The 27935-nt window shown below is 46.0% G+C and overlaps 1 protein-coding gene across 4 annotated transcripts in view; it reads right to left on the minus strand.

Moving 5' to 3' along the window:
* Positions 1 to 27935, minus strand: part of WDR93 (WD repeat domain 93) — a 360263-nt gene that overhangs the window by 206940 nt on the left and 125388 nt on the right. For 3 of the 4 annotated variants that reach the window (XM_069222684.1, XM_069222685.1, XM_069222686.1), the window contains exons 8-9: positions 10164 to 10248; positions 1400 to 1586 (exon numbers count right to left, since the gene is read on the minus strand). In XM_069222684.1, the coding sequence (XP_069078785.1) occupies positions 1400 to 1586; positions 10164 to 10248 (272 nt within the window). The remainder of the gene's footprint in view (positions 1 to 1399; positions 1587 to 10163; positions 10249 to 27935) is intronic. The other variant, XM_069222687.1, reaches the window with a different exon arrangement.

Raw genomic sequence — 27935 nt, forward strand, 5'->3', positions numbered from 1 at the left:
CGCTTTGTTCATGCTGGCAGTCTTTCCATAGACCGCCATCCCCCCTGTAAGCCTGCGGGCCGCATAAAGAAGATTCTGCTGGGCCAGGACCTTGCCGACGGCTCCACATGGAGCCGCCATCAATGCCGCTGTGCGGTGGGTGCAGCAGCACCTGTCGCGCAGACCTGCGCGACGGGGCACTGCACAGGGCCCGTGCACTGCCCATGCCAGGTGCATGGGCAGTGCAGGGGCTCCCAGGGGGGCCCCGGAGCACCCCTTCTGCCAGCCTCTCTCTGGCGGGGGAACCCGCCAGGGAAAGGCTGGGGGAAACAATGTACATTATCCGGAGGGCAGCGCTGCCCTGTCGGATAATGTAGTCCACCATCGTCAGGCTGCCTGTCAGCGGTAGCCTGGCGGTGGTGGAGGGCCGCCACTGGAGGCCCTCCCTGTGTTAATAATATGCTGGTTCATGCCACCATGCCAGTGGCGGCCTTTTCCGCCGCCATCGGCATGGCGGTCTGAACCGCCAAGTTCATAATGAGCCCCTAAATCCTTTGAAATAAATCTGAGCATGTTACAAAACCTTCCAAAACATTTAGGGGCTCATTACGAGTGTGGCAGTCTACACACACCACACTCACGGTGACTGCCACATTAAAACCCTGGAGGTTGGACCGCCAGCACCACCAGGATCTTTGATCCCGGCGGTCTGGAGGTGGCAGAGATCTTAATCTGCCAGGGCAGCAATGCAAGCAGCACAGCCCTGGGGATTACGGCCTCGTTCTCCACCAGCCTTTTCATGGAGGTAACATGAAAAGGCTGGTGGAGAACAGTTGCAGGGGGCCACAGCTCCTGCACTTGGCATGGGCAGTGCAGGGCCCCCAATGCCCAGCACCATTGCAATGTTCACTGTCTGCTGTGCTGTGAACATTGTGAGGGTGCTGGTGCACCCTGCTCGCTACAGCTTTGCTGCCGGCTCGATTACAAGCCGGTGACAATGCTGTAGTTTGTTTCCAGTTAGGCCAGCGGGCGGAAACTTAGGTGACTGCCCACTGACCTAGCGGGAAACTCTTATTGACTCCAGTGGGGAGGTCACCGTGTAGGCAGCAGCGACCCCGTCTGGATTTCCACCGCCAAGCTCATGATGACCCACTTAGAAATCACTATTTTAGGTATTGATGAAGTACTAATATTTACTTCGACCCATTCAGACTTACCAATGGACATTTTCAGACAACAATCTATATACTTATGATCTTAACTCAAGATAACAATACAGTCAAATCACTCAACTCTGGTACCTCTGATAATCACAATATATTTGTGATATATAAGTTTTACATTTTAAAATAAGAAAATAAAAAGACACCTTCATCAAAACACAAAACAGTGGCCAGGTTAGCCATCCTTGCTTCAGTACCTGGATTTGTGGCCTTGTTGCATGTCAAGATTTTCCACTTCAAGATACTTTCTGAATTCATGGCAAAATATCGCCTCCTGCTGTTCCCACTGGTGAGCACTGATCACATGATTATGTCCAGAACCAATCACACTGTAGTCATCAGACTTCTGCATTGCGTCCTGGGGACTTTTAAATGAGCTTCCTGCTTAAGAATATATAAGCAGCTTCATATCATTAGAAAAAGGATCCAACACATGAAACTTGGATTCAAAATAGTATCCTAACTCAACTGACACCGGGTCCTGCACACTTAACATAAAATGGTTTCCAATGTTTTCTTTCCCTATCCGTGTTTGCCTAGATGCTGATTTGCTGTATTTGTATTTTTCCTATGATAATAATCAACTGAATATTAATTAAGGTTTTTGGCTGAATCACAAATTATGCATCTGTAAAATATGACTCCCCTTTAATAAACCCAATTCACTACATTAGCTCCCTTCCAAATTCTAGGCTAAACATATTGGGATGGGTTCACAAAGTCATGTTCTGTTGTAACGGTACTTTTAAGATTGAAATATGTCAGATCTATGACTGAAAAAGGCATTCACAGATAGTGACATTTCATGCTTCGGTCCATTTACGTCTGTATCATATTATCTCATGTTTGTGTACTATTATACAGAAGTAAATGCAAAGCAGGGGGAGGGGTAGTGAAGCAATCAGGGCATGGTTTGCCTTGTAAGTTTCTGTACACTCACAGCATGCCAGTTTCGAAGACCTCACAAGCTCCTCTCCAATCCTTTACCCCAGCAAGTGGTTGTAGGAAAGTACCATCTTTTTTGGCATGTTACACACAATTTCTGCCCGTCTGTCAGTTTGTTTTGCCTGTCTCACTGGGGTCCTGCTACCCAGGACTACAGTGCTCATAGTTTGTGGCCTAATGTGTGTGTTGTCAGTATGCTTAACTGTGTCACTGATGTTCTGCTAACCAGAACTCCAGTGCTTGTGCTCTCTCTACATACCAAATTAGTCACTATAGTTTAGTGACTCATTATTCCAATTCCAATTGGCACACCGGATCCCCCTTATACGTCCCTAGTGTATGGTACCTAGGTACCATGGGCACTGGGGTTCCAGGAGATCCTTATGGGCTGCAGCATTTCTTTTCCCACCCATAAGGGGCTCAGACAAACCTTTCTTCAGGACTGCCACTGCAGCCAGAGTGAAATAGTGCACACACTATTTCACAGCCATTTTTACTGCACTTAAGTAACGTATAAGTCACCTATATGTCTCACCTTCATTTACTGAAGGTTAGGTGCAAAGTTACTAAGTGTGAGGGCACCATGCTGTCCAGGGCCAATTCCCCAGACTTCGTGAGTGCGCGGATACCATTGCACGCGTGCACTGCATATATGTCTATATATATATATATGTAGCTTCACAATGGTAACTCCAAATATGGCCATGTGAGGTATCTAAGATCATGGAATTGTCCCCCCATTCCAAATCTGGTATTGGGGGGCCAATCCCATGCACCCTGGGGACTCCACCATGGACCCCCAGTACTGCCAAACCAGCTCTCTGAGGTTTCCACTGCAGCCCCAGCTGCTACCACCTCACAGACACATTTCTGCCTCCTGTAGCCTGAGCAGCTCAGTCCCAGGAAGGCAGAACAATGCATTTCCTTTGGGAGAAGGGTGTTACACCCTCTCCCTTTGGAAATAGGTGTTACAGGCTTGGGGGAGGTAGCCTCCTAGAGCCTCTGGAAATGCTTTGAAGGGCACAGATGGTGCCCTCCTTGCATAAGCCAGTCTACACCGGTTCAGGGACCCCCCAGTCCCTGTTCTGGCACGAAACTGGATAAAGGAAAGAGGAGTGACCACTCCATTGTCCATCACCGCCCCAGCGGTGGTGCCCAGAGCTCCTCCAGTGTGTCCCTGACGTTAGCCTTCTAGGATTCCAAGGTGTGGGGACACTCTGGAGGCCTCTAAGTGACCAGTGCCAGCAGGTGACGTCAGAGACCCCTCCTGATAGGTGCATACCTGGGTAGGTAGCCAATCCCCCTCTCAGGCCTATTTAGGGTCTCTCCTCTGGGTGTTTCCTCAGATTCAGCTTCCAAGACTCCTCCAGGAATCCTCTGCATCCTCTGTTTCAGCTTCTGACCGTCGGATCAACCGCAGACTTCTCCAGAAACAGCTGTAACTGCAACAAAGTATCCAGGACGACTCCTGTGACCTGCAACTTCAGCTCCAGCCAGCATTTTCAACAGTTTCCAAGGTGTGCACGCTCTAAGGACTGCCTGTCTTCATCCTGCACCAGAAAAACCGAAGGACTCTCCCGTGGAGTGACAAAGTCATTCTCTGCTTCTGCAGGCACCTTTCTGCAACGACGACCGGTACTCTGGGACTCCTCTCCTGACGACGAGCGTGCTCCCTGGAACACAGGTGGTGGACCGACGTGACCCAGACTGTCCTAAGGTCCAGCTGTCCAAATCTGGTGGAGGTAAGAGCTTGCCTCCCCATGCTGTAGCAGTACCCCTGTCCACCATGTCATCTCCAGGTCCTTGGGCTTCTGTGCACTTCTTCCAAGAATCCTTCGTACACAGTGTAGCCCAGGTCTCCAGCACTCCATCCTGGGACGCACAACTCGCTGAGTTGTTCTCCGGCGGCGTGGGACCTTCCTTTGTTGTGCTGCAACAACCGCACTTTGCATCTTCTTTATCCCCGTGTCCTGGGACTCCCATGGGTGCTGCCTGGTCTTCTGTGGGCTCTCTCCAGTGCTGAGAGCCCCCTCTGTCTCCTCAGCCCTAGTTGAGACCCCCAGGTCCCTCCTGGGTCCAGGCAGCGCCACTTTAACGCAAACCGCAAACTTGCGTGAACCAAGGCTTGTTGGTGGAATTCATCAACACAAACAGCCTGCATCCAACAACTTGACGTGGGACATCTCCTGCACCATGCAGAAACCTGCAGCCATTTTCTTTGGTGCTCTTCTGTACACTTCTTCTAAACTGAGAATCCACTTTTGCACCATCTTCTAGGTTGGCAGGGGCTCCTGTCCTTCTTGGAATCTTCTGCGACTTCTGGACTTGGTGTCCTCTCTTCACAGGTCTTCAGGTCCAGGAATCCACTGGTTGTTGATTGCAGTCTTGCTTGGTTCTTGCAATCTCTCTTATGACGACTTGTAGTGTGTCAAGAGGAAACTTGCAGTACTTTACTCCTACTTTCCTGGGCTCTGGGGCAGGGTACAGTACTTACCTTTGGTGTTTTCTTACACTCTTTGTGAGGGTGTCATTGAAGAGATTTCTATTCAGGCATAAATGTTTTCCCTGCCAGGACAAAAAAGAAAATTGAAAAAATGAGCTATTATACACTTGTACTGCCTTTCACCAATGCAGAATTGTACTTTGCCACCATGTATCTGCTTTGGAGAAATGCTTACACTCACGAAAGCCACATGATTGTCACATAAGTGTGACTGGAAATCTGAAATTGGCACAGCTTTAGGCCTACTACTGGAACCTTTTATCTATTGTGAAAAACTCATAAATGTACACCCACGTGTAGGATTTTGCCTACAGGTGAAGATTTAACAGTTTTCCTTGTGAGTCGGAGCCTCTCTGTCAATTTCCGTTAAAACCTGAATTAGTACACTAGCTGTCAAAAAAGCGTGAACCCTTCCCCTTTTACTACCCAAGCCCATCTCAATGCTAAATATAGCATTTGACAGTCAGACAAAAGTACCACTAAGAAAAAGACCCGACTTGGAGCTGGAGGATGTGGGTTTGTAACAGAAGGTGGTGAAACATGGACTAAAATACGAGAAATGGTGCTGTCAAGCTTCATTTCATTCCCAACTATTTTTAATAATTGCCAGACAGGATATAATATTCTAAGGAGGTACTAACATAGAGCACGCTTGAAATCAGTGAAGCGATCACAAATAACGGTCCGGTCAAATTGGGCACCTGATCTGGAGTTTGCATCTAGAAAGCAATGGTTGCAGAATGTTTTTAGGACTCAAGTGAATGTCCTACCCGTGCGGCAAATAAATAAACCGACGCCTTTGATCTGATGAAGTAGGTATGTATCCCCATTGACTGGAGATCACTAGATGGTAGCAAAAGGAGATGCAATATTTAACACAATGGGAATTGGAAGTCTGCTTAGTGAATGTTCTATATTTGTAATGCAATATATATAGTGCTTCTGCCCTTATATGCAAAAAAAAATCTTAAGTAATATATCTGAATTCAGATTAAAAGAAAATATTGAAATTACAGAGAGCTGAACACCAATGATAATCTTTTTCTCTGTGAATGAGAACACAAGGATTATCGTTTAGAAAATCCTTCATTTAATGGAAACATTTAGGGGGTCATTCTGACCCTGTCGGAATGACGTAAGCACCGCCAACAGGCTGGCGGTGCTTCAATCCCCATTCCGACCGCGGCGGTAAAGCCGCGGTCTGATTGCCGGGGCCGGCGGTCATCCACCGTTTTTGCCCCGGCTGGGAGAATCCACCAGGGCAGCGCTGGAAGCAGCGCTGCCCTGGGGATTCTGACCCTGTACCGCCAGTCTGTTTCTGGTGGTTTTCACCGCCAGGAAAAGGCTGGCGGTAACGGGTGTCCTGGGGCCCCTGGGGGCCCCTGCACGGCCCATGCCACTGGCATGGGCCGTGCAGGGGCCCCCTAACAGGGCCTGGCCTGCTTTTCACTGTCTGCATGGCAGACAGTGAAAAGCGCGACGGGTGCAGTTTCACCCGTCGCACCGCCGCAACACCGCCGGCTCCATTCGGAGCCGGCTCCTGTGTTGCGGCCTCATTCCCGCTGGGCCGGCGGGCGCTAACTTGGTTAGCACCCGCCGGCCCAGCGGGAATGTCAGAATGGGGGCCGCGGAATTTTGCCCGCATGGCGGCCAAATGGCGGTTTTCCACTCAAATGCCGTGTGTATGTGATAGTCTCACTCATGGAAACAAATGAAGAAAATCCATTATACTGTCTCTTTAATGCAGGGTTGAAACATTATAATTCATATGAGAGCTCCAATGGCGGACCTGCAGTTCCAGTGGCGCAGTCTTATGTGGCCGAAACAATTAAAAGGAAACGAATTTGCTATTGCAACATTTTGATCATTGCTAATGGATGTATTACCCATCCATCCCATGAACGGCTGAATCCATAACAAATTATCCTGCAAGCCCAGAAATCTCTTTAACAAACTAGGTCCTCATAGGAAGAGAGTCGGCAAAATATGTCCTGACTGGGGCTCAAAGGATCCCTGATAAAGTGAAGTCAGGAGAATACTGAAAGAATCATTAATGCTTGCAGAGATATCATATCAAATGTGGCAGATGCCCACAGCAGTTGGGGAGAGGGAAAAACAGCTGCAGTGTAAATAATGAATCAGTCAAAAATCCAAGTTATGGCATGGATCCACAAGGACACAAATGGGCTGTCAGTTCAGGAGGTTTTCACTGAACCTTTAGAAAACTATATGCTGAAATTTTATGATTCAGGGAAAATGAAGCATATTTCCCGCATGAACTATGTTCAAGAATAATGAGTCCTAAATATTTAAAGCTCATGACATTCCCTTATATCAAGCAGTCAAGGTGAAAGAGGAGACATTTTTAAGTAAGGCACTTTTTTAGACTCCTGGGTTAAGTAGAGTGTTATGTTAAGGAGCCTAAAATGTCTTTTCGGAGTTTCATGTCATGGCTGAGTTTGAAGGTATGAAACACATATGATGGATAATACCCGATTCAAGAGCCAATCAAGAGAAGCAAGAGGAGGCTTAGTGATATTCGTTTGAAATCATTCATATGGCTGGGCAAAAAATATGCTTGTGCACAAGGAGAGCTAAGTAGTGTGTACTGAGTGTCCAGATTAAATCCTGAGAATTGTATCCTCCTAGGCCTCTGACAAAGAAAAGGAATTCTTCTTCAGGTTCTCAAGAGATAAACTCAACTATGGCCCTTCAGTAGTGCACCGGGGGTTCACGGCATTCCTTTCTGTGAAATAATGTTCGGAGAAGGTAATACTACTTTCCATGGAGGCTAATCCTCACCTTCCATATTATCTATCAGTGCAGCGCAAAGCCCCTGGTGTCCGGGACCAAGCACAGTCAAGACAGGAATACAGGGAGGCTTGGAATCACAGAAGCCAACCTGGAATGCAGTGCGGGTGCTGGAAAGATGAAGGGAAAAAGTGGCTTTTTTTGCAGAACTCTTCCTGAACTCCAATTTAGTGTCCACCATGTAATAGCGCTCAAGCCCAACTGTCTCTTTACTGCATTCTTGCAAGAGCAGCAGGACTTGGCTGTGTCTTCATAAGTCATGGTGCACCATTTTGGAAAAGGGAACAACTAAAATCCAGCACAGAAGGGGAAGGTGCCATACTTGGTACTACCAGCTGTTGTTCATAGCAGTCTAGACAACTCCTGCATAGCTGAGGGAGAGGGTTTTGGGGTTTTGTGTGTTTTGTATACACTGCTGTGCCCCTCTCAAACCAGACTGCTTATGGCTCACTGGTAAGTGGTTAGATGCATTCAATTTTGTTAGCATGAAGAAAAAAGTGGGGCTCTCTACATGCACTGATCAGTACAATGCATGTTTTGATGTATGTCATGCATAAATGTGACAAGAGACAGATACTGAGCCCTTATGTTTGCATTGCTGACTACCTGGAATCATCAATGTAATGTACAGATTTATAATCTAACCATTTTGAACCCGGGCAACATTTGTAACATCTGTCGCTCCCCTCCTCTAGAGACTTGCACATTTGAGGTGAAGTACACTGTTTCTTTCCCTACTCTCTACCTTATGAACCAAAGCTTATTCAGTTAGTTGCACCTCAACTTCCCAATCAGGAACAGATGAGAGTTTTGCAACTTTCCTAATTCTCATCTCCTCACAAACGATGAGCAGAGATAGCCCAATAGTAAAATGCATGTAAAAAGAAAGTCTATATCCAGTGGTGTGAGTACACAAGTGGCTCTCAAACTGCAGGGTGTAAATTTCACTGAAATGTTCTACTTGGATCAGCGCAAGGCTTAACCTTTTTCTTATAAAGAAAGACTTGACTTACCTTAGCCACGCCGTGCAACGCACCGAACATAAATATAGGGAGGCAGACTCAGGAACATAATTAATTTCTAACCTCTGACAAATATCCACTCTCACCATCACCTTTCCTTTTAAGCTAAAGATGGGTCCCACGTATAAAGCGTTCAGCATGTGTTAAAGCATGTTAAAATGGAGGGAGTGGATTCATTCACAGAAGAGAGACCGTGGTGCTGGAACAATGCTCAGAGTGGGGGTGCTGTCATTAGTGTTACGCCACTGAAATCACAGGGATTGTGAAAAAAAAACAACACCCGTTCACTAGCAAAGTGGTATGTATGGGTGTGCTATATAAGTGGGGGTGCATTTTGAAGCACATTGTCACAAGCATATTGCTAACGTATGGTGTGGCGGCGCATTTTCATTTACAGCCAGCACATTTTCCATTGGAATTGTTAGTTTAACTGATAAAACTATACACTGTATGAAATTAATGTTTGGAAACCCGGTTTCAGTAAATATTTAACATTTGCACATCACTAGGTGAAGTATATTCAAATACTTGCTTCCATCACACTTCAAAGTTACAAAAGGAAATGCTTCATTTGTGCTTTCGTAAATGCTGATATGATTAGAGATTTTTGCACAGTTCAGGTTTTGTTGTAAGTTACAAAAAAGTAACATCCTGCAGCCTTTCCTTTCAGACTCAGCAACATTGTCACATTCCAAATCCTCACACTTTGCAGTCACAGAAACAAAACACCAATCTCCAAGAATAAGCAGCAATTTGTTGAAAAGACAGAGCCTGGCATTTGATTTATATGACAAGATAACATTTAAAAGAGTCTTTGTTGCTCATTGACCTTCTGAACTCCAGCATGTTTATGTTGAGGGTGCTGCAGCGGCCTCTACCCCACACTCCTACTTCCAGCGCCCATGAACAGAGACCTCCAAGGGTAGGTGGGAGCGAAGTTCACAACTCCGACCAGGTGGTTCAACACGTTCACTTTCGTCAGTTATCGGGCCTGTATACAGAGCCGTTTGGGCATTTAACTCACTCCCATACAATGCCTTTCTCCTGCGGTCTCTTCCAGCACAGGTCCAAGTATTTTCCCCATGCTAAAATAAAAGACTATCATATACGCTGTACTCCGTGCCTAATTTTAATTTTTGAAGAATAGGTGCAGGGCCCCAGAATTTGCTCAGAAACCTGCAGCAGGTACTATGGAATGACAGGGTGCTGATTAACACGCCTGCATAGTGTATATTCCACTTTATGCCTCTTTAATCCAACACCAGACGCTCTCTGCCTAATTAACTCACATTAGCAAGTTCTTTGTTCCCCCGACTTCTCTCCTTGCCACTATTTTCCTTCCTTTCCCTTCTTCCCCTTTTTGTGCTTTTCTCTCTTGCTCTGGATCATACTCTGTTAAGGACAAATAAGTTCTGGACCCCAAAAAGGAGTGGTGGTGGGCCCTATCTGCAATCATCGGCTCAAATTATGCACTGAGACTCATCCACAGATGGCTGCAATCAGTGAGCAATACTCTCAGCTTTGACTTTACGCCGAAGCAGCATCCATTTGCTCTGTCTTTCACACAGCCTGCCTGCATCTTTTACTGTGTCTGCAGGAGTGCAACATTAAGCTCATCAGTGGTGTAATTCTGCTGTACACAATAAGAACTACATTGAGAAACACAGCATAAGGGTTTACCCGAGACTGGTCTGGGTGGTTTAATTTTCATGATGAGCAATGGCGAGGATAGTTTAATGTCATCTACATTGGGAGCTGAAGCCACCTGCAAAAATGGACAAAGAAAAACTAGGATAAATCATTTCAAGTAGAAGCAGACAAAGTTATAATTTAAGTTATATTTAAGCAACCACAAGATAGATTGAGCTCAGTCTACAGAGGTAAAAAAGACAGCAGAATTTCCCCCTTAGCTTAAAATCCAACCAAATGAAAAACTTACTTGCCTTTGGTAAGGCCTTACCTGGTAGAGACTCTATCTAGCTGTAGATTGCTTACCTTAGAACAACGGTTCCTAAACTTGTGACTTCTGTGGACCCCCCTTTATCAATACTGGAATCCGGGGACCCCCACTGATACATTACTGGAAGGCGGGGATCCCCGGCCTAAACTTTGTTGATGATTTGAACAGCAAAACAATACACATAAAATACTTGAACAAGCATTCATCAAACACATACACAACCAAGCACTTTATCAAAGTCCGATAAGAAACGGGTCAAGTTGAGATGTAATGAGTTTATTCACTCTGTAAGATCGTGCTCTGAGCCTAACAAAAGCTCAGTTAGGAAGTTTTTAGCACTTAGTATACCTGAGGTACCGACCATTTATTTATCTTTACCTCTTTCTAATTGGGAGAGGTCGCTTTTGTTTCGTTTCAGGGGAGGTTCGGTTTGGCGCCTCTTATTTTTTGGGGAAAACCCATGCGAGCTGGGAAAATGTAGTCAAGCTTGCTCTTGCAATAGGTCTTCTGCTCAAACTCTGATGCCTTTTATGTTTTTTTGTAAAATTTACAGAGCTCCTTTTGTTATCTAACTAAGCCCATATTAAATTTTGAAATTTAGGAACTGTTGTGAAGCTTTATTTTATATATAGCTTTTAAGTTGATTAGATGTGTGTTTTAGGGTTTCCACATTTTTTTAAAGTGGCTGTCAGGTGAAGAAAATCTATGGAGGGCTCATCCTGGGTATTATTTCCCGTCTGTTTAGTATGACAGCAAATGGGAGGCTAAATTGAGTTTTATCGTTTATTTGGGGGATCACGCAACTGGTATTTGAAGTGTGTTTTATGTGATTTGATTTCAGTTGTACTATCTTTTATGATTTTATGCAAAGCCAAACAAAGCTCTTCTGATTTTGGATTTTCTGAATCATTTCCCGATTAACTGTGCTCTGCATTATGATCTGCTATGCATTGGCAAAGAAGCAACCCCTGGATGCCTTGCGTGCTCATTCCACTAGAATAAAACCTGCAACCACTGCATTAGTACGCGGAGTTCCGGTCCAAGACATCTGTCAGGCTGCGACATTGGCTGCCTTGCACACGTCCACTAAGCACTGCTGCCTGAACAGTCAGATCTGTCCCTCCCCTGGCTCCCACCTGGTGACTGAAACTAGAGTGAAGTTCTCTGCGTGTGAGCAGGGCCCAGCCTATTGATCTATAAGTGGGGCAGTGCACAACCAACACCCCTCTCACCCCACCCTGCCTGCAATGACCCATTCAGGCACACCTAGTCCATCTATTGTGTGGCTGTCCGGACAGAATATACAAAAGCCAACTGCCACTCACCCTTAGTCATATGACCCAGGAAAGGCAACAGATGGTTGGGACAAGAAAATGCCAACTCACTAAAAGAGGCAATTTCAGAATTGTGACTTAAATTTCGATTATACAATTAAAGAGGGTTTTGAATTACAATTCCTCGGATACCAAATCTGGCTTTCCCACCTGTTCCCAATCAAAAGTTAAGATTTAATAAATGTAGTAAGGCAACGCAATGTTATGTTATGGTAATGGTAGGCCTCACAGTAGTAAAAAAACAAATTTGTTCGTTTTTCAATACCAGGACATCTGAAACGTAAAAGTAGATATCCAACTTTTTAATTACAGTGCACCTTGCCCCGTGGGCTGTTTAGGATCTATCTTAGGGGTGACTTAAATGTGATAAAAAAAATTAGCTTTAGACTTGGCAAGGGGGTTATATTATCAAGTTAAACTGACAGATTAAAACTGCTGTAAAGCTGCAATGGCAGGCCTGAGGCATGTTTACAGGGTTATTTGAGTGGGTGGCACAATGAGTGCTTCAGGCCCACTAGTAGCATTTAACTTACAGTCCCTTTGCTAGGGACTTATAAGAAAATTAAATATGCCAATCATGTGTAATACAATTTGATATGTTTTAGGGAATGAGCACAAGCATTTTAGCACTGCTTAGCACTGGTGAAGTGCACAGAGTCCTAAGGCCAACAAAAATGAATTCGGAAAAAATAGGTGGGCAAAGCTAAAGCCTGGGGGAAGACCACCCCAACGCTGACAGGTCAATATATATATATATATATATGTACCAATGTTCTATATTGCACAGTGATGGTTACCACTTTGTAGTGATAGGGCAGATTTTTCATGAGCATTTTTTTGCTTATAATTTTGGGCCATTTCACGAGTCTTCACAATACTGGTCAGACAAATAGTTTATCCACCTTAGCACCTTCCTGGAAAGGTTTGGGGTGATCGGTCATGTGAGGGCTAGCAAAAAGGGGGAAAAGGAAGGGAAAATGGGAGGTTCTAAACAGGTGACTTCCCATGTTAATTCACATTGAAAAAGAAATGTCAGAACACAATGACACCAACTTTGCCAAACAGTTGGAACTTTAATTTGAAAACATATTTTGTGATTTTGTCTAAGTAGGTTCCGTCGTTAGGGACATTTACATTAAAGGAGGTGCCTGAGATCATCATGAAGGGATAAAGAAAGGTCCCTGCATCCTGAATAAGTAAAATAAATGAAAGTCTATTAAAAATATATGTGTGCAGAGTTAGCTCACTCTTACTCAAATGGATATTAGGGTGAGAGATGGGTGGGTGCCAAAGGGACTCCGCCATGACTGGCTGGCCACTACATGGACAACTTCACCATGAATGGCTGGCCACTACATAGCCAACATGTTTGGCAGCCTTTACAGGACTTGGGGTCATGGTCCCCACTGAAATGCAAATACTGAAAGCCGTTTTTTGAGGGTCACATAAGGAGCACGTATATGTTTTGTGAAAACAGATTTTAGACACAATATAAATCAATTGTTGTTGGTACCATATTAATTTTAGGAATTATGGTGGATTCTTAGGTAATTTTACCAAGTGAAAAATGCTGATCCTCTGCAGGGATTTGATGAACGATGTTTGAGAGAAAACTGTTTTCTCTTGTGAAATATTTCACAGGGGAGATAGAAAAGAAGCTAAAGCGAGAGCACTTTTTTTTTTGAGTTCACATTAAATTTATAAGCCTTGTGAGAATAAATCTGAAATTATGAGTAGAACGTGCATCCATCAGCAGCAACCGCTATCAGTTGATTTCCTAGTGGCCTACTGCAGCTTTACACAGAGCTGTAACAAACAAGTTGCTTAACTTTGGTAACACAATATCTAATAGAGACTATACCTAGCTGTGGATTCCTTTCCTTTGAATTTCCCAGGTGTCAGACTTGATCTGGAATCGTTTGCGTGAGCAGTACATCTGGTCGCCGTTGGGTGGCTTTGTTCGGTTCCGCACAGAACAGTCAGCGCTGCAAGTGATGTCACGGTCACCTATATAGGTGCCACCTAGGTGTGCGGATGTCAGTTACTTTTCATGACTTTCCACGCCAGGAATGCAGAGCCATGAAGTGAACTGATGAGTGATTGTGCAAACTGGAGCCCTGAAAGGAATCATCCCTAACCCTAAAAATCTGCCAGCAGAGAGGGAAGGCATTGGTGAGTGTAAGGAATCTGCAGCTAGATATCCTCTCTACCAGATAATGTGTTACCAAAAGTAAGTAACTTGTTCATCTGACTTCTAGCTGCATAACCTTTGAATAGAAACCTAAGGCATATCATCCTGGCGGTGGGATGCAGACAAATTTAACTAGACTAAAAAGTCCTTCAGGACCGAATGAGCGAAATGCCCGTCCCTGCGGACCTGACTGTCCAGGCAGTAGTGTTTTGGCAAACGTGTGTAGGGACGCCCACGTTGCTGCCTGGCAGATGTCCAGGACTGGAACTCCACAAGCTAACCAGCGCAAAATGGTTTATTTCTGTACTGTCCAACCTTTGTAAGCTACTACATAGCCCACAAAGAGTTTGTCGCCCACAGGGAACTCTTTTGAATGGTCAAGGTAGAACGACAATCCACTTTTTGGGTCCATATGGTGGAGTCGCTCCTCTTCTTTAGAGGGATATGGAGGAGCATAAAAGGTAGGAAAGGTGACAGACTGTCCCAAATGGAATAGGGTCACCACATTCCGGAAGGAAAGAGGCCCGGATGCAAAGCACAGCTTTGTCAGGGAACACAGATACATAAGGAGGCTTGGATGAAAAGGCCTGCCGCTCACTCACCCTCCAGGCAGATGTCATCTCCACTAAGAAGACTGTCTTGATGGTAAGCAGCCAAAGGGAACAACTGTGTAGTGCCTCAAAGGGAGCACACATGAGGTACCTGAGGACCAGCTTCAGGTCCCACTGAGGCATGATGAAGGGTGATACCCTTTTAGAAACCTATTTACAATAGGGGACCTATATAAAGAGGGTTTGGTCATGCAGCTGCAGCATTGTTCATTATTGTCCGATATGGTTGGAGAAGGGAGAGGAGTCTGCCTTTTACCCAATCCTGATTCATAAGCCACCACTGCAGGTCATTTGCAGTTCCCTCCCAGATCTGAACCATGTCGGAGAGATTCTGCTGATGCTGCACTCACTGGAACTTCAGGTCCCACCGCAGAGCCCACACATACCATCTGGCATGATTCACCAGCAGGATGTAGGAGGCCATGAGGCCCAGTAGCTTCAGAGTCATTCTCATCGAAATCCAGGATAGAGCTGAAACATTGATATCATAATCTGAATATCCTGGACTTGCTGCTCGGGAGGATAAGCCTGAAACTGCACAGTGTCCAGAACAGCTCCAATGGAAGGGAGCATTTAGTAAGGAATTAGATGTGACTTCAGCGCATTTATAGTGAACTCCAGCGAATGCAGGGGGTCCGCTGTATAGACGGAAACAACAGGTAGGTGAAGACTGCAACCCCTAACCTGTGCATATGAGCTGCGACCACTGCCATTACCTTGGTGAACACCCGGGGGCTCTGGAAAGGCCAAAGGGGAGCACTGTAAACTGAAAGTGCTCATGGCCTACTTTGAACTGCAGGTAACGCCTGTGGGTAGGTAGGATAGGGAGGTGAAAATATGCATCATGCAAGTCCAAAGCTACCAGCCAGTCTCCTTGGTCTAGGGCGGACAAGACCTAAGCCAAGGTGAGCATCTTTAATTTCTCATTTTTGAGGATGAGATCGAGGTCTAGAATAGGGTGAAGACCCTTGTTTTTTTTTTTAGGGTATCAGAAAGCAGCTGGAATAACAACCACTGCCTTCTTCTGAAACCCCCACCCCCTTAGCCAGGAGAGCTGTAGCCTTTCTCTCGGAGAAAGATCAGATGATCCTCCATCAGCCCCTCGTGAGATGGCGATATGGTGGAGGAAAAGAATGAAAAGGGAGGGAGTAGCCCCTCCTAATGATCTGCAAGACCCATTTTTCCGATTTAATGGACTGTCAGTGGAGGAAATGATGTTGGATTCTCCATCCAACTGGGGGCCCATGGCCTTGCAGAATCAAACTAGGAAGGCATAGTTGCTGCAATTGCCAGGGGGTTGGTGGCGGACAACTTCATGCTACCAGACCCACGGGGTTGGAACACACCACATCCTTGCACAGCTTGTGAAGCTTAGCAGGACGGTGGCTGGCATAGGGTTGGCACGGTGGCATGCCTCTTTCTTAGCCACGAAAGGTGGCACGAACGAGTGAGCGGCAGACTGGGAGCAAGGTGTCACTGAGCAGCCCAAGGACTTGGCTGTAGTCTGTGAGTCCATGAAGCACTCCGGCACTAAGCCCGTAGCCCGCAAGTCCTTCAAGAGCTCCGGCTCCAAGTATGCCTTCTCTCCAAAGAGACGAGTCCAGTCAAACGGCATGTCCAATAGGTTGGCCTGGACCTCCCCTGAAACGCCAGATGTTCTCAGCCAGGTGTGGCACCATAAGGCCACCATCAACAAAGGCCACCATCAACAAAACCACTCTGTCCAGCAAGACAGTCGTATCCAGGCCACACCTAATGGTGATCTTCGCTGCGTACCTCCTGTCTTTCAATGATTCGGTGAGAATGACCTGGGGATTCCTATTGAGGACAGTGGGAGCACTTGAGCAACCGTTTCCCACAAGGTATGTGAATAATGGCCCAAAAGGCATGCAGTGTTCACCGACAGCAATGCTAGGCTGGTGGAAGAAAAAGTTTTCTTGCCTAAGCTATCCAGCCTCCTGGATTTCCTGGCTGGAGAAGCGGCAGTGAACACGCCAATGGAAGCTAAGACCCAGACTACTAGGATCACACAGGGCAGGTCAATGGCAGCAGGCAATTGTACTCTTCCCAGGAGACCCTGGGCTGGGCTTGGATCAAGTTCCCAGAAGGACATCGTCAGTGCTTCATTAAAGGGCAATAGGGGTTCAGATGAGGAAGCCCCAGGCTGAAGCACTTCGATCAAGAGGTTAGTCTTGACTGTCACCGAGGTAAGTTCAGGATCAAGAACCTCTGCTGCCCTCTTCACCATCATTGCTCCCTCCTCCATAGCCAAGGTGGGTGGAGAGAGTAAACCAGTATCTGGAGAGTGTCCAGTCCACTGGCGTTTCTTAGCTCATCATACCGGTACAATGATGTTTCGGTCTCTAACTGGTATTCTAAAGGGTCCAGTGACCCCTCCAACTCTTCCTCATGCCTCGCTTCTCTACAAAATGCTCAGGCAATAACCTAGGACCAATGGGCCCTACCGGTGGCAGAATCGGCATTGATTGATGTCATCGTGGGTTGAGAATGGTGCCGGGATCGGCGCCAGAGGTCGTGTTGGCACGACCAGTGCTGATCCAGATTTGAGAATGGATCTGTGAGACCCTATAGGAGCCGAGGCCAGACCCGTCAATGTGGAACCTGATGGGGCTTTCACTGACCCCAGGGGGCCCAAAGGTGCTCCGGAAGGGCCGGCTGCTCAAATACTCGGCGCACAACCTCATAAAACATATTTATTTGAGCTTGGGTCGATACAGCCCCTGGATAGAGACCTGGCAACAGCTCCACAGAACCGTGCCTGGAACACAGGTATTCCCCATTCTTCTGGTCAGCCGATGAACGAGGGTAATTCGAAATCCATTGAGACTTCTTCTTATGCTTCTTCCCAGAGTGTCCCGAGGACCTGGACTGCAACGAAGAGGAATTGGGGCTGCTGGACCAGTCCCACGACTTTTTTCTCGATGGGAACTGAGATCTCTTAGGAGTTGCAATAGATGGCAGGGACTGCTCTCTTAAAGCTTTCAATGCCATGGTGGCTGTCTGAGCATGACTGAGTCGTGGTCACATTCGAGACACCACAAGCACACAATGGGGGTCATTCTGACCCTGGCGGCCGGTGGCCGCCAGGGCCACCGACCACGGGAGCACCGCCAACAGGCTGGCGGTGCTCCCGAGGGCATTCTGACCGCAGCGGTTCAGCCGCGGTCAGAAAGGGTAAACCGGCGGTCTCCCGCCGGTTTACCACTGCCCTTCAGAATCCTCCATGGCTGCGGAGCACGCTCCGCAGCCATGGGGATTCTGACACCCCCTACCGCCATCCTGTTCCTGGCGGGCCATCCTGTTCCTGGCGGTACGGGGTGCCGCGGGGCCCCATGGGCACTGCAGGGGCCCCCGTAAGAGGGCCCCGCAAAGTATTTCAGTGTCTGCTAAGCAGACACTGAAATACGCGACGGGTGCAACTGCACCCGTCGCACCCCTGCAACTACGCCGGCTCAATTCTGAGCCGGCGTCCTCGTTGCAGGGGCATTTCCTCTGGGCCGGCGGGCGCTCTTTTGGAGAGCGCCCGCCGGCCCAGAGGAAATGTCTGAATGGCCGCCGTGGTCTTTTGACCGCGGTGCGGTCATTCAGCGGCGGTACCTTGGCGGACGGCCTCCGCCGTCCGCCAAGGTCAAAATGACCCCCAATGTGTGGGTTTGTAACCGACATGCCGTGGTTACAGGTGCCATGCAGCTTAAACGCTACCTTCTTAGATGATATTCTCAACACACAAGAAAAATATTCGGCAAGATGTCAAAATAATTCGGTCAAAAAGAGACAGAGGAGTAGCTCTTATCTGTGTCAGTTTTAACTAGCACGAAAAGAAAAGAACTGACATCCGCGCACCTGGGTGGCGCCTATATAGATGACCCCGACAACACTTTCGACGCCAATGATGCCATGCGGAACTGAACGAAGCAGTCCAACAGCATACTGGGTACTACCCATGCAAAAGTTTCCGGATCCAGTCTGATACCTGGGAAATTCAAAGATAAGGAATCTGCAGCTAGAAATCTCCATCAGATAAACTGTATTTATGACAAAACTGTGGCACACGACATCCATCCATCTTGATGGAATCAAAGTTGTAAAATGTAATACATTTCCTTTAGAAATGAACCAAATGATGGAGCTGGTTTCGTCACAGAAAATATAATTAGTGTTCTAGAAAGTTAAAATGCAGACATGCTCTACGAGTTCTCAAAAATATTTCTCATCCATGTTAGTAAAACATTCTGTGCAGACTGAAACATGTATGTATGTATGTATGTATGTATGTATATGTTATTTCTATAGCATAAATATATCCAGAAGGCAGAGGAGCACTGTACATAGTTAGAGGCAAGCTTAAAATCAGTGAGTAATCACAGAGGAAGCGGAGTTGTGGATGATTAATGCTTTGTGATGTAGAGTTCTTTGAAGAGGTCTTCAACTCTTTCCTAAATTGCAGCAGTGTTGAGGTGATCTGATGAATACAAGGATGTTGTTCCAGATGCTGGGTGCATAGGTGAACAACACCTGTTGTCTTTTTTTCTGTCTTGCAGCTCTTACTCTGCAGTCTGATGGGTTCTGGCTGCGCTTGTGTTGAGAACTACCAGAGCCTACTAACATTGTGTTTATGATGAAATTGTGGCACACCTGAAGTCATTTAATAAAAAAAAAAATGAATAAAATGAGGGTTTTGTTTTATAAAAATTGTGGTTAGTTCTCTAGAAAGCTAAAATGAGTGCACATTTTCTATGAGTTCTCAAATATCTTTCTCATCCATTTCAGTAAAACATTCTGACGTGAAGACTGAAACATATACTTTCAACACCATGCACAGCCTGTCAATTAACTCCATAGTGGTCAACTGCAGCTTCACCACAAAGTTCTAATGAACAACTAGAGTGCTAACATTCTGAATATATGTCAAAGCTGTGGCACAACTGAATGCCATCTTGATGAAATTGTTCAGTAAACTAGGGCTCTGGCCTAGGCCTACATGTTTTGGCTTTTTCACTCACCCACGGGTGCCTGGACTGAAATATGTGGAACATCACTTGAGCAGGGGAAATTGAGGTTACTGTAGCCCCACACAACCCCACTGAGCATACCAGCTGTTATTTTGTCTGTGACGTTTGGGTTACTAACAGTCCTGTAAGGGGATCACGGATGCAGAGGTCATTAAAACCCACTTCTGTTCTTTAGTATAGCACACACAAATACTGTACTAAAAGGCAATGTATAGATTTAAAACTTTATTTCAATGGTCTCATCCTGTTGCTTAGTACATGAGTAATAACCAAACAGAATATAATTGCATGTTAGTAGTAGGAAGGGATACCTTTAATCATCATATTAAAAGTGACAGTTATCCCGCCCCCCGGAAATGACGTCATTTCCGGTGGCTGGGACTTCCGGTGTCCCTGAAAGCCCTCCCCGGAAGTGACGTGTGTGCATGGGGGTGTCAAGTGGGATGTGCCCTCATGGTGTCACGTGTTAACCCTGTGTCTGGGTCCTAGCCCCTGGGTTTTGGCCTATGAGATGTGTAAAAAGTATGACTTAGTGATGTGCACGTGGTTTCAGAGCTTGAGAGGGACAGGTCTGGACATGTCAGACATTCATGCCCAAGTGGCTGTTAGGGTACCTCTGCATAGGGCTGCAAAGTGGGCGGTCTGGTCAAACCTCCACACTGTTGGCTAATCCAAAAAAGTGGGAATGGTCAAATGCTGCTTTTGTTAGAGCCAGCCTATCAATTTAGAGAGGTAAATCTAAAACAGATGTGTGCCTACAGCCTTTCCCAGGGACACAGTGGGGTCTAAATTAGAAACTGGCCCAGTAATTAAAAGTTTGAAACACAACAGAGGATGAGGGGCATAGCAAATCTAAAACAGATGTGGGTCTACATTCTTTCCAGGGACACAGTGGGGTCTAAATTAGAAACTGGCCCAGTAATTAAAAGTTTGAAACACAACAGAGGATGAGGGGCATGGCAAATCTAAAACAGATGTGTGCCTACATTCTTTCCCAGGGACACAGTGGGGTCTAAATTAGAAACTGGCCCAGTAATTAAAAGTTTGAAACACAACAGAGGATGAGGGGCATGGCAAATCTAAAACAGATGTGGGTCTACATTCTTTCCAGGGACACAGTGGGGGCTAAATTAGAAACTGGCCCAGTAATTAAAAGTTTGAAACACAACAGAGGATGATGGGCATGGCAAATCTAAAACAGATGTGGGTCTACATTCTTTCCCTGGGACACAGTGGGGGCTAAATTAGAAACTGACCCGGTAATTAAAAGTTTGAAACAACAGAGGATGATGGGCATGGCAAATCTAAAACAGATGTGGCTCTACATTCTTTCCCTGGGACACAGTGGGGGCTAAATTAGAAACTGACCCGGTAATTAAAAGTTTGAAACACAACAGAGGTTGTTGTGGCATGGCTAATCTAAAACAGAGATGGGCCTACATTCTTTCCAGGGGTGACAGAGGGGATTAAATTAGAAAACTGGCCCAGTAATTAAAAGTTGAAACACAACAAAGGCCTAGTATTGCTAACCTATAACAGATGTCTATTTCCAGGTCCCACCAATCATAGAGCACAGGCATAATTACCACAGTGAGCATGGTATAAGAACCCCCCACCTTCACAGACCTCTTTTTTCTGAACTACATACTGACAGTTGTGGCAAGCAGGGCTGTATCAGGACATCATGGCTGGAAACATGAAGGGCAGAGCTCAGACTGGTGATGCTGAACATCTTCTACTTAAGGTCTGTAACAGTGTGGTGTGTGTATGTGTTTTACTAAAGTTTAACAATGACATTAGCCCCAACCTGTTTAACTATACATAGATATGTAAAATGCGTGCTTTTAAAAAATAAATAAAAACAAATACAAATTTAAAAGCTATTAGTGTATTTTTTAGATACTGTAATTACTTTATGGGTTGGTTTTGTTTAATTGGTACTTGTAGGGGCTTGTGCTATGTATTTGTAGGTATTTTTGCGGGGGCGCACTTATTTTGGGGATTGTGTTGGTACTGCTTGATTTGTACATGCTGGTTCTGGGGTTGTGTATCTGTAGGTATTTTTTAAAGTCTGCACTTGTTTTATGGGTCGGGGTTGTTTAATTGGTACTTGTGGGGGTAATGTGCTATGTATAGGCTTGTATTTCAGCGCGAGCGCACTTGCGGTGTGGGGTGTATTGGGACTGCTTAATATGTACAGGGTGGTTCTGGGGCTATGTATGGACATGTATTTTTTGAGGGTATGCACTTATTTTGGGGGCTGATGGCCATGCTTAATTTGTACTTATGGGTTCTGGGGTTATGCATTTGTATGTAGTTTTGAAGGGCTGCACTTGTTTTGTGGAGTGGTGCCATGGTTTAAATTGTACTTGATGTTTCAGGGTTGTGTATGGGCGTGTATTTTTGGGGGTCTGCACTTATTTTGGGGGCGGCGGGCCATGCTTAATTAGTACATGTGGTGTCTTGTGCTATGTCTGGGCCGGTATTTTTGTGGGGTTGCACTTATTTTGATGGCTGTATGGTGGGCTTATTGTGGACGTCATGGTTCAGGGGTTGTGTAGCTAATGGTATTAGTGGTGGGGCTGTATTTAATTTGTACAGGAATGTTATGGGGCTCTTTAGGTATTTTTTTATGTGTATTTTATGGTATGGGCCAGTATTATATGCTCCCACAACTAATGGCCGCAATAGTGCGTTTAAGTGGTGAGCTTTTGGGGGTGACAATAGCTCTGGGGGGCCCATGCTATGAACTTTTCGGCGCGGCTCTCAAGAGACCGCGAGGCCTCTTGAGAGCCGCGCCGAAATGTTCATAGCAAGGGTCCCCCAGAGCAGGCCTGAGCTCTGGGGCCCTCGTGATTAACTTAGCAAAACTGCTCTCAGAGGCCACTAGGTCTCTGAAAGCTGCTTTGTTAAGTTAATCACGAGGGCCCCAGAGCCATACTGCGCTCTGGGGCCCGAGTTATTAACTCAGCAAAACTGCTCCCAGAGACCTCCAGGTCTCTGAAAGCAGCTTTGTTGTGTTAATAACGCTGGTCCCCAGAGCCGGCCTGTGCTCTGGGGACACGCGTTATTAACCTAGCAAAACTGCTTTCAGAGACCTGGAGGTCTCTGAAAGCAGCTTTGTTAAGTTAATAACACCGGTCCCCAGAGCCCAGAACGGCTCTGGGGACCCTCGTTATTAACCTAGCAAAACTGCTCCCAGAGACCTCCAGGTCTCTGAAAGCAGCTTTGTTAAGTTAATAACGCGTGTCCCCAAAGCCGTCCTGGGCTTTGGGGACCCGCGTTATTAACTTAACCAAAGCTGCTCCCAGAGACCTCGAGGTCTCTGAAAGCAGCTTTGGTTAAGTTAATAACGCGTGTCCCCAGAGGCTGTAAACGCCCGGAGACAGCGTTATCATGTTAGGAGATCTCTTCTCGGAGGTCGCGCTGCCTCCGAGAAGAGATCTCCTAACTTGATAACGAGGTCTCCGAGCGCTTACAGCCTCGGAGACCTCTACCAGCAGTTTTTTTTTTTAAACATGAAGTATTAACAACGCGGCTCTCAGAAGCCGCTGGGGAACACCCCAGCGGCTTCTGAGAGTCGCGTTGAAAGTTTAATTAGAGAGAATGCCGTGCGTGTTTCAGCGCGGCATTCTCTCTAATTAAACCTTCTGACCGGCTCACAGAGACCTCGGGGTGTTCCCTGGGGTCTCTGAGAGCCGGTCGCTAGCCGCCAAAGTGCGGCAATAGTTTAAAAATGTTTAGTAATGGCGCGTGGGCGCCATTACTAAGCATTTTTAAATGCATTTGTTTGTTTGTTTTTTTTATTTATTTTTTTTAAAGAAGAAGGATTAATGGGGCGTGGCCATGGTCTGTGGGGCCCTGACCACGCGCGCTAGGGCCCTAAGGGCCCATACACATATATAAAATTTTTAAAAAATGAATAGCGTTTTGGGGGCCTTGGGATTGGGGCTCCCAGGGTCCCGTAGGGCAGCATTTAAAAAAATAAAATAAAAATACAAATAAAGTTTGGGTGTCCATGAGGGCCCTGAGCACCAGGCTCAGAGACCCCCGGTCTCCATGAGGCATGCTTTTAAAAAAAAAATATATATATATATATATATATAGCAAGTGTGACCAGGGGTTTAGGAGACCCTGAAGTCTAGAACATTTTAAAAATAGAAAATCACATAAATAAAAAATAAATAAAAGCTGTTGAAATAAATAAAAAATAATAATGATTAAAAAATAACTATCCCTGGTAGGGAGCCTCAGACCCCTCAAGTACCCCACACCACTCACCGTAGTTCAGGATGGCATTGGATCTGATTTTGTTGCCCTGAAAAACCCAGGACCTCACACATGTTGCATCCACATCCGGCCATTTTCTTTTTTTTTTTAAACAAAGACTGTGTGGTGTTGGAATTGGCTCAGCATGGTGTTTAGACTGAGCTCCGCCCCCACACATGGTTCACAGCCTTGTTCAGCTAAGGTGAAAACCAGGCATGGCTCCTAGGATCCTGTTTCCTGGCTATGTCTTATAGAGACAATCTTAGAGCTCGTATTATGCAAGAGCGCCACCATGTGGAATTTGTTTATTAAACCGTGTATAGTTTTTGAGAAAAGTTTTACAGTTGTCAATATGTATTTATACTTACAGAACATAGGGATTCAACAATTTGAATCTTGATATATATATATGGATATATATAATTTTTTAAAAATTTATTTATTATTATTATTTTTTTTTTTGTTTTGTTTCTCAAATTTAAAAAATAAAAAAAATTCAACACTCGGTGTGCTTTTATGAAGGGTTCTGCCCTAGAAGATGAATTGTGGGGTGCTTAAAGGTAAATCTGTCTCTCTTGTACACAGGACTGTCAAGAGTCTGGGGAACCTCATGTGGAAATGGAGACCGTGCAGCAAGGTGAGTTACAGGCCCTACGTCGTTCTGAACGACGTTGTCAGGAATGTTATTTTTATTTTACTGCTAATGGGAACCCATGTGTTTGCATAGGTTATGATGCCGAACTCAGGTGTGCGCTTGCCTCTCTCCAACAAATCCTTCATGTTCAAGATGGGTCAAACACCTTGTCACAGGATAACGTTTCTGCAGGTAAATATTAGGGTTCTTTTTGTAACCCCCTCTGAAAACCTAACAAGCCCTACAATCAGACCTATATCTGGTCATCTTAGTGAGTTCGTATAGTCTATGTATTATCTTGTATGTGTAACATTATTTTTTATGTTTTTTATCCTGAGGGGTCCCTATGGATGAAGCGATCCGGAATTTGGATGCAAAGCTTAAAAGCCAGCCCCGCAAAAGGAAGTCCCCTGGTTCTAAGGGCGGCCCGCCCATTAAGAAGGGCCCCTCAAGCCGAAAAACCAAAGGTGATTTTTAGAAAATGTAGAGTCTGATGTATACTGTCCTTAGTGTGTCTAAACGTTTTTCACACCCACCGGTATAGCAGCTATAACTAACCCTAATATGTATTTTGCTATCTTTACATCCTAGAATCATCACCCCAGAGCTCCGGAGACGCCGGCCCTCAGCCTAAGCAGCGAATGTCGTCTTTAAAGGTCTGCATTGGGACTGCTCAAAACCCCACCGCGTCATCGGTACACGTGAACCAACCCGAACATCAAGACCCACCCTGCAACCTCTCTACAGCCACCGATCATGGTCCAGGTACAACTCTTAACGGCACCACACCAACCGTCATAAAGGGAATGCCTAGTACAGCGAACACTTCTGCAACAACTATCCCGGGGATGGGGCATGGACAAACGGACATTATCGATCGTACAACACCAAACGCCCAACTGTTTGTACCGTGTGAGGTCTCTGGAGGGTCCCCAAAACAGTGCAGCAGTCCTAAAATAAATCGGTTGTCCTTAAAGAGTCGTAGGAAGAAGTTCCAGACCCCTGAGCTGCAATCTGGACCTTTAGACCTGTCTTTTAAAAATGTTGTTAAGGTACAACCGGTTCCCCCTAGGGCCCAGAGTTCTAATACAGGGGTGTCTGGCCACACCCTAACCCCTACAGGGTGTACAACTATCCCCTCTGTGTTATATGACCCCTCCTTGGAAAATGATCACCCTGCAGAGGATCCCTACTCCCACTGTATAGAACTTCTTAAGGCTCTAGCTGGTACTACCCAAAGTTCTGAAGCCCCGGCATCCCCATGTGATACTTCTAAGATGATCCCCTCAGGGTTACAATCAGTAGGGTCTCAATCAGTAGCACCCAGCCACAACACTGCCTCTACATCAGCGGCCATCCGTTATTGCGATAAACATTTAACCTCCCCATGTCTGATGTCCCCCGATACACCCCCGGGGGCATACGACCCCACCAGTCCTTCGCCAAGTGCCCGTGCGCAGTGGTCTTCACCATCCTCATCAATATACCCCGACAGCAGTATAGGGTGTAGCGGAACGCAAAATCAGAGTTTTGGAACATCCTCGAGCGATGATCAGGACTCTCAAACTCCTGGGTGTTCACACTGGAACCCTGTTTTTACGTCCCGCTCTGGTCCATCAACAGTGAGTGGTGGTGATAAGGCCAGTCCTTGTCCTATAACCGGGGTGGCTCAGGGAGTTGGCAATCATACCTCTAATGTCATAAGTACGGGCCTTGAAACCAACCTTTCAAACCGTACTAAAGTTCTAGACAGCTACATTAAAGAAATCCACCAGTCGTTCAGACAATTAAAATACCAGCTCCGTCTAAAAACTTTAAAACTGTGTAAGAACGACGGTAATATCGGGGCATCCAGAGCTAGCATAAAGGCTTTAAAACTGCTGATGGCTCGGTGTAGAAACACAATGGCCCAAACTTTCGCTTCAACAGTTATAGCCATGGGTAACATACCATCATGACTAGGCGCGCGTACATACACAGGGAATGTTAGAGCTACATTTACCAGTACAATGGGCCGTAGGTCTAAATATGAAAAGAAGCCACAGCACCTGCTTAGTAGAGCTCTAAGAGTTTTACGAGTGCTCAATAGTCAGAGGTCATGTCAACCCCCAAAACCAACACCCATAGGACCTCAAAATAAGAGTTAGGAGGTGCTGATGGTCTTTACAGACCCTCTGGGGGTGACGGTCAGAGCCGTCTCAGCCTTAAGCAGTCTGAAGGAGCCCCATCCGAAGTAGGTGTAGGGTCAGTGTCACCATTTGTAAACAACACAAATATTGTTCAGATCGGCGGGGGACAGTTACCAAAAACCAGATGGGCCCATAAGAAGCCAAAGTGGCTTGGTAGCTCTAGAAAACGCAAGGTTGTAATAAAAAAGTTAAAGAAAGCCCGACTCTGCGTTACCAGAAGGTCTAAAAACACATCTACATCTAACCATACCCCTGTGAGCTCTCCAACAACGAGTAATTCTCAAACTGAGGCTTCAGAACCAGTATTTATGGAAAGTGTGAGACGGTATAGTCGAGTTGTAGAGCAGTTTAACGCTACAGAGCACTATGAGGAGTTTAGGTTTGTTAACCTAGATCGCCTACACTCCTCAGATCATGGCATTATAGCTATACATCAGGCTGTGCAAGCGCTAATCGAACGATTGTTACACGATGTGGGTCCTAATGATTTCTTTCAGATGCGTTTTCAGGGACAGGGTCTCAATAGTCCCCTGTTCACCAGACGGTCATCTCGGGATGTGTTTGACGCTGTAACGTTTTTAGAAAACCTATCTAAACTTTTACAGAGCAAGGCTGAATTATTGGCGTACGGGTCCTTTAGAATCATCGCCCTCGTTGTTAGGGGTCGCGAGGGTGGTGCTTCCAGAGCCTTAAAGAGCGTTATGTACAGTAAAATCATTGGCAAGAAATCTCGGTGGTTGCTCGATTTTAATACCGGAGCTACCAACATGTGTCTGCCCGCAAGCATTGCGGGCTTATTGATGGACCGCTCTACCCCAGACGCCGTCATTATGTCGATGGCTGCAGCGGCACATGAGGCACTTCAGATACCGACTGACAAAATGGTCGGTTTTGGGGATCTGGGCCTTTTTGAGAACCACTTTGCCGTGACGGTTAAAGTTCTATACCATGCCGGTTCTTGGAAGTACTTCACTACCAATGAAAGTGTGAAAAACAAGACCGTGTATGTGTTGCATCATGAAAACCACTTTTACGGTGTCTTGAACCTGAAGGGTTTTCTAGGGGCCAAGTATGTGTGCGAGCATTGCGATCATATATACAACAATCGGACCAAACACCAGTGTGAATTTCACTGTAAAATGTGTCAGAGGGACGGTTGTGTCAATGACAATGCTCAGAAAGTGAACTGCACAAAGTGTAAGCTGTTTTGTCGGTCGCAAGACTGCTTAAT

This window comes from Pleurodeles waltl, chromosome 3_1 (assembly GCF_031143425.1).
Source record: "Pleurodeles waltl isolate 20211129_DDA chromosome 3_1, aPleWal1.hap1.20221129, whole genome shotgun sequence".
NCBI classification, from domain to species: Eukaryota; Metazoa; Chordata; class Amphibia; order Caudata; family Salamandridae; genus Pleurodeles; species Pleurodeles waltl.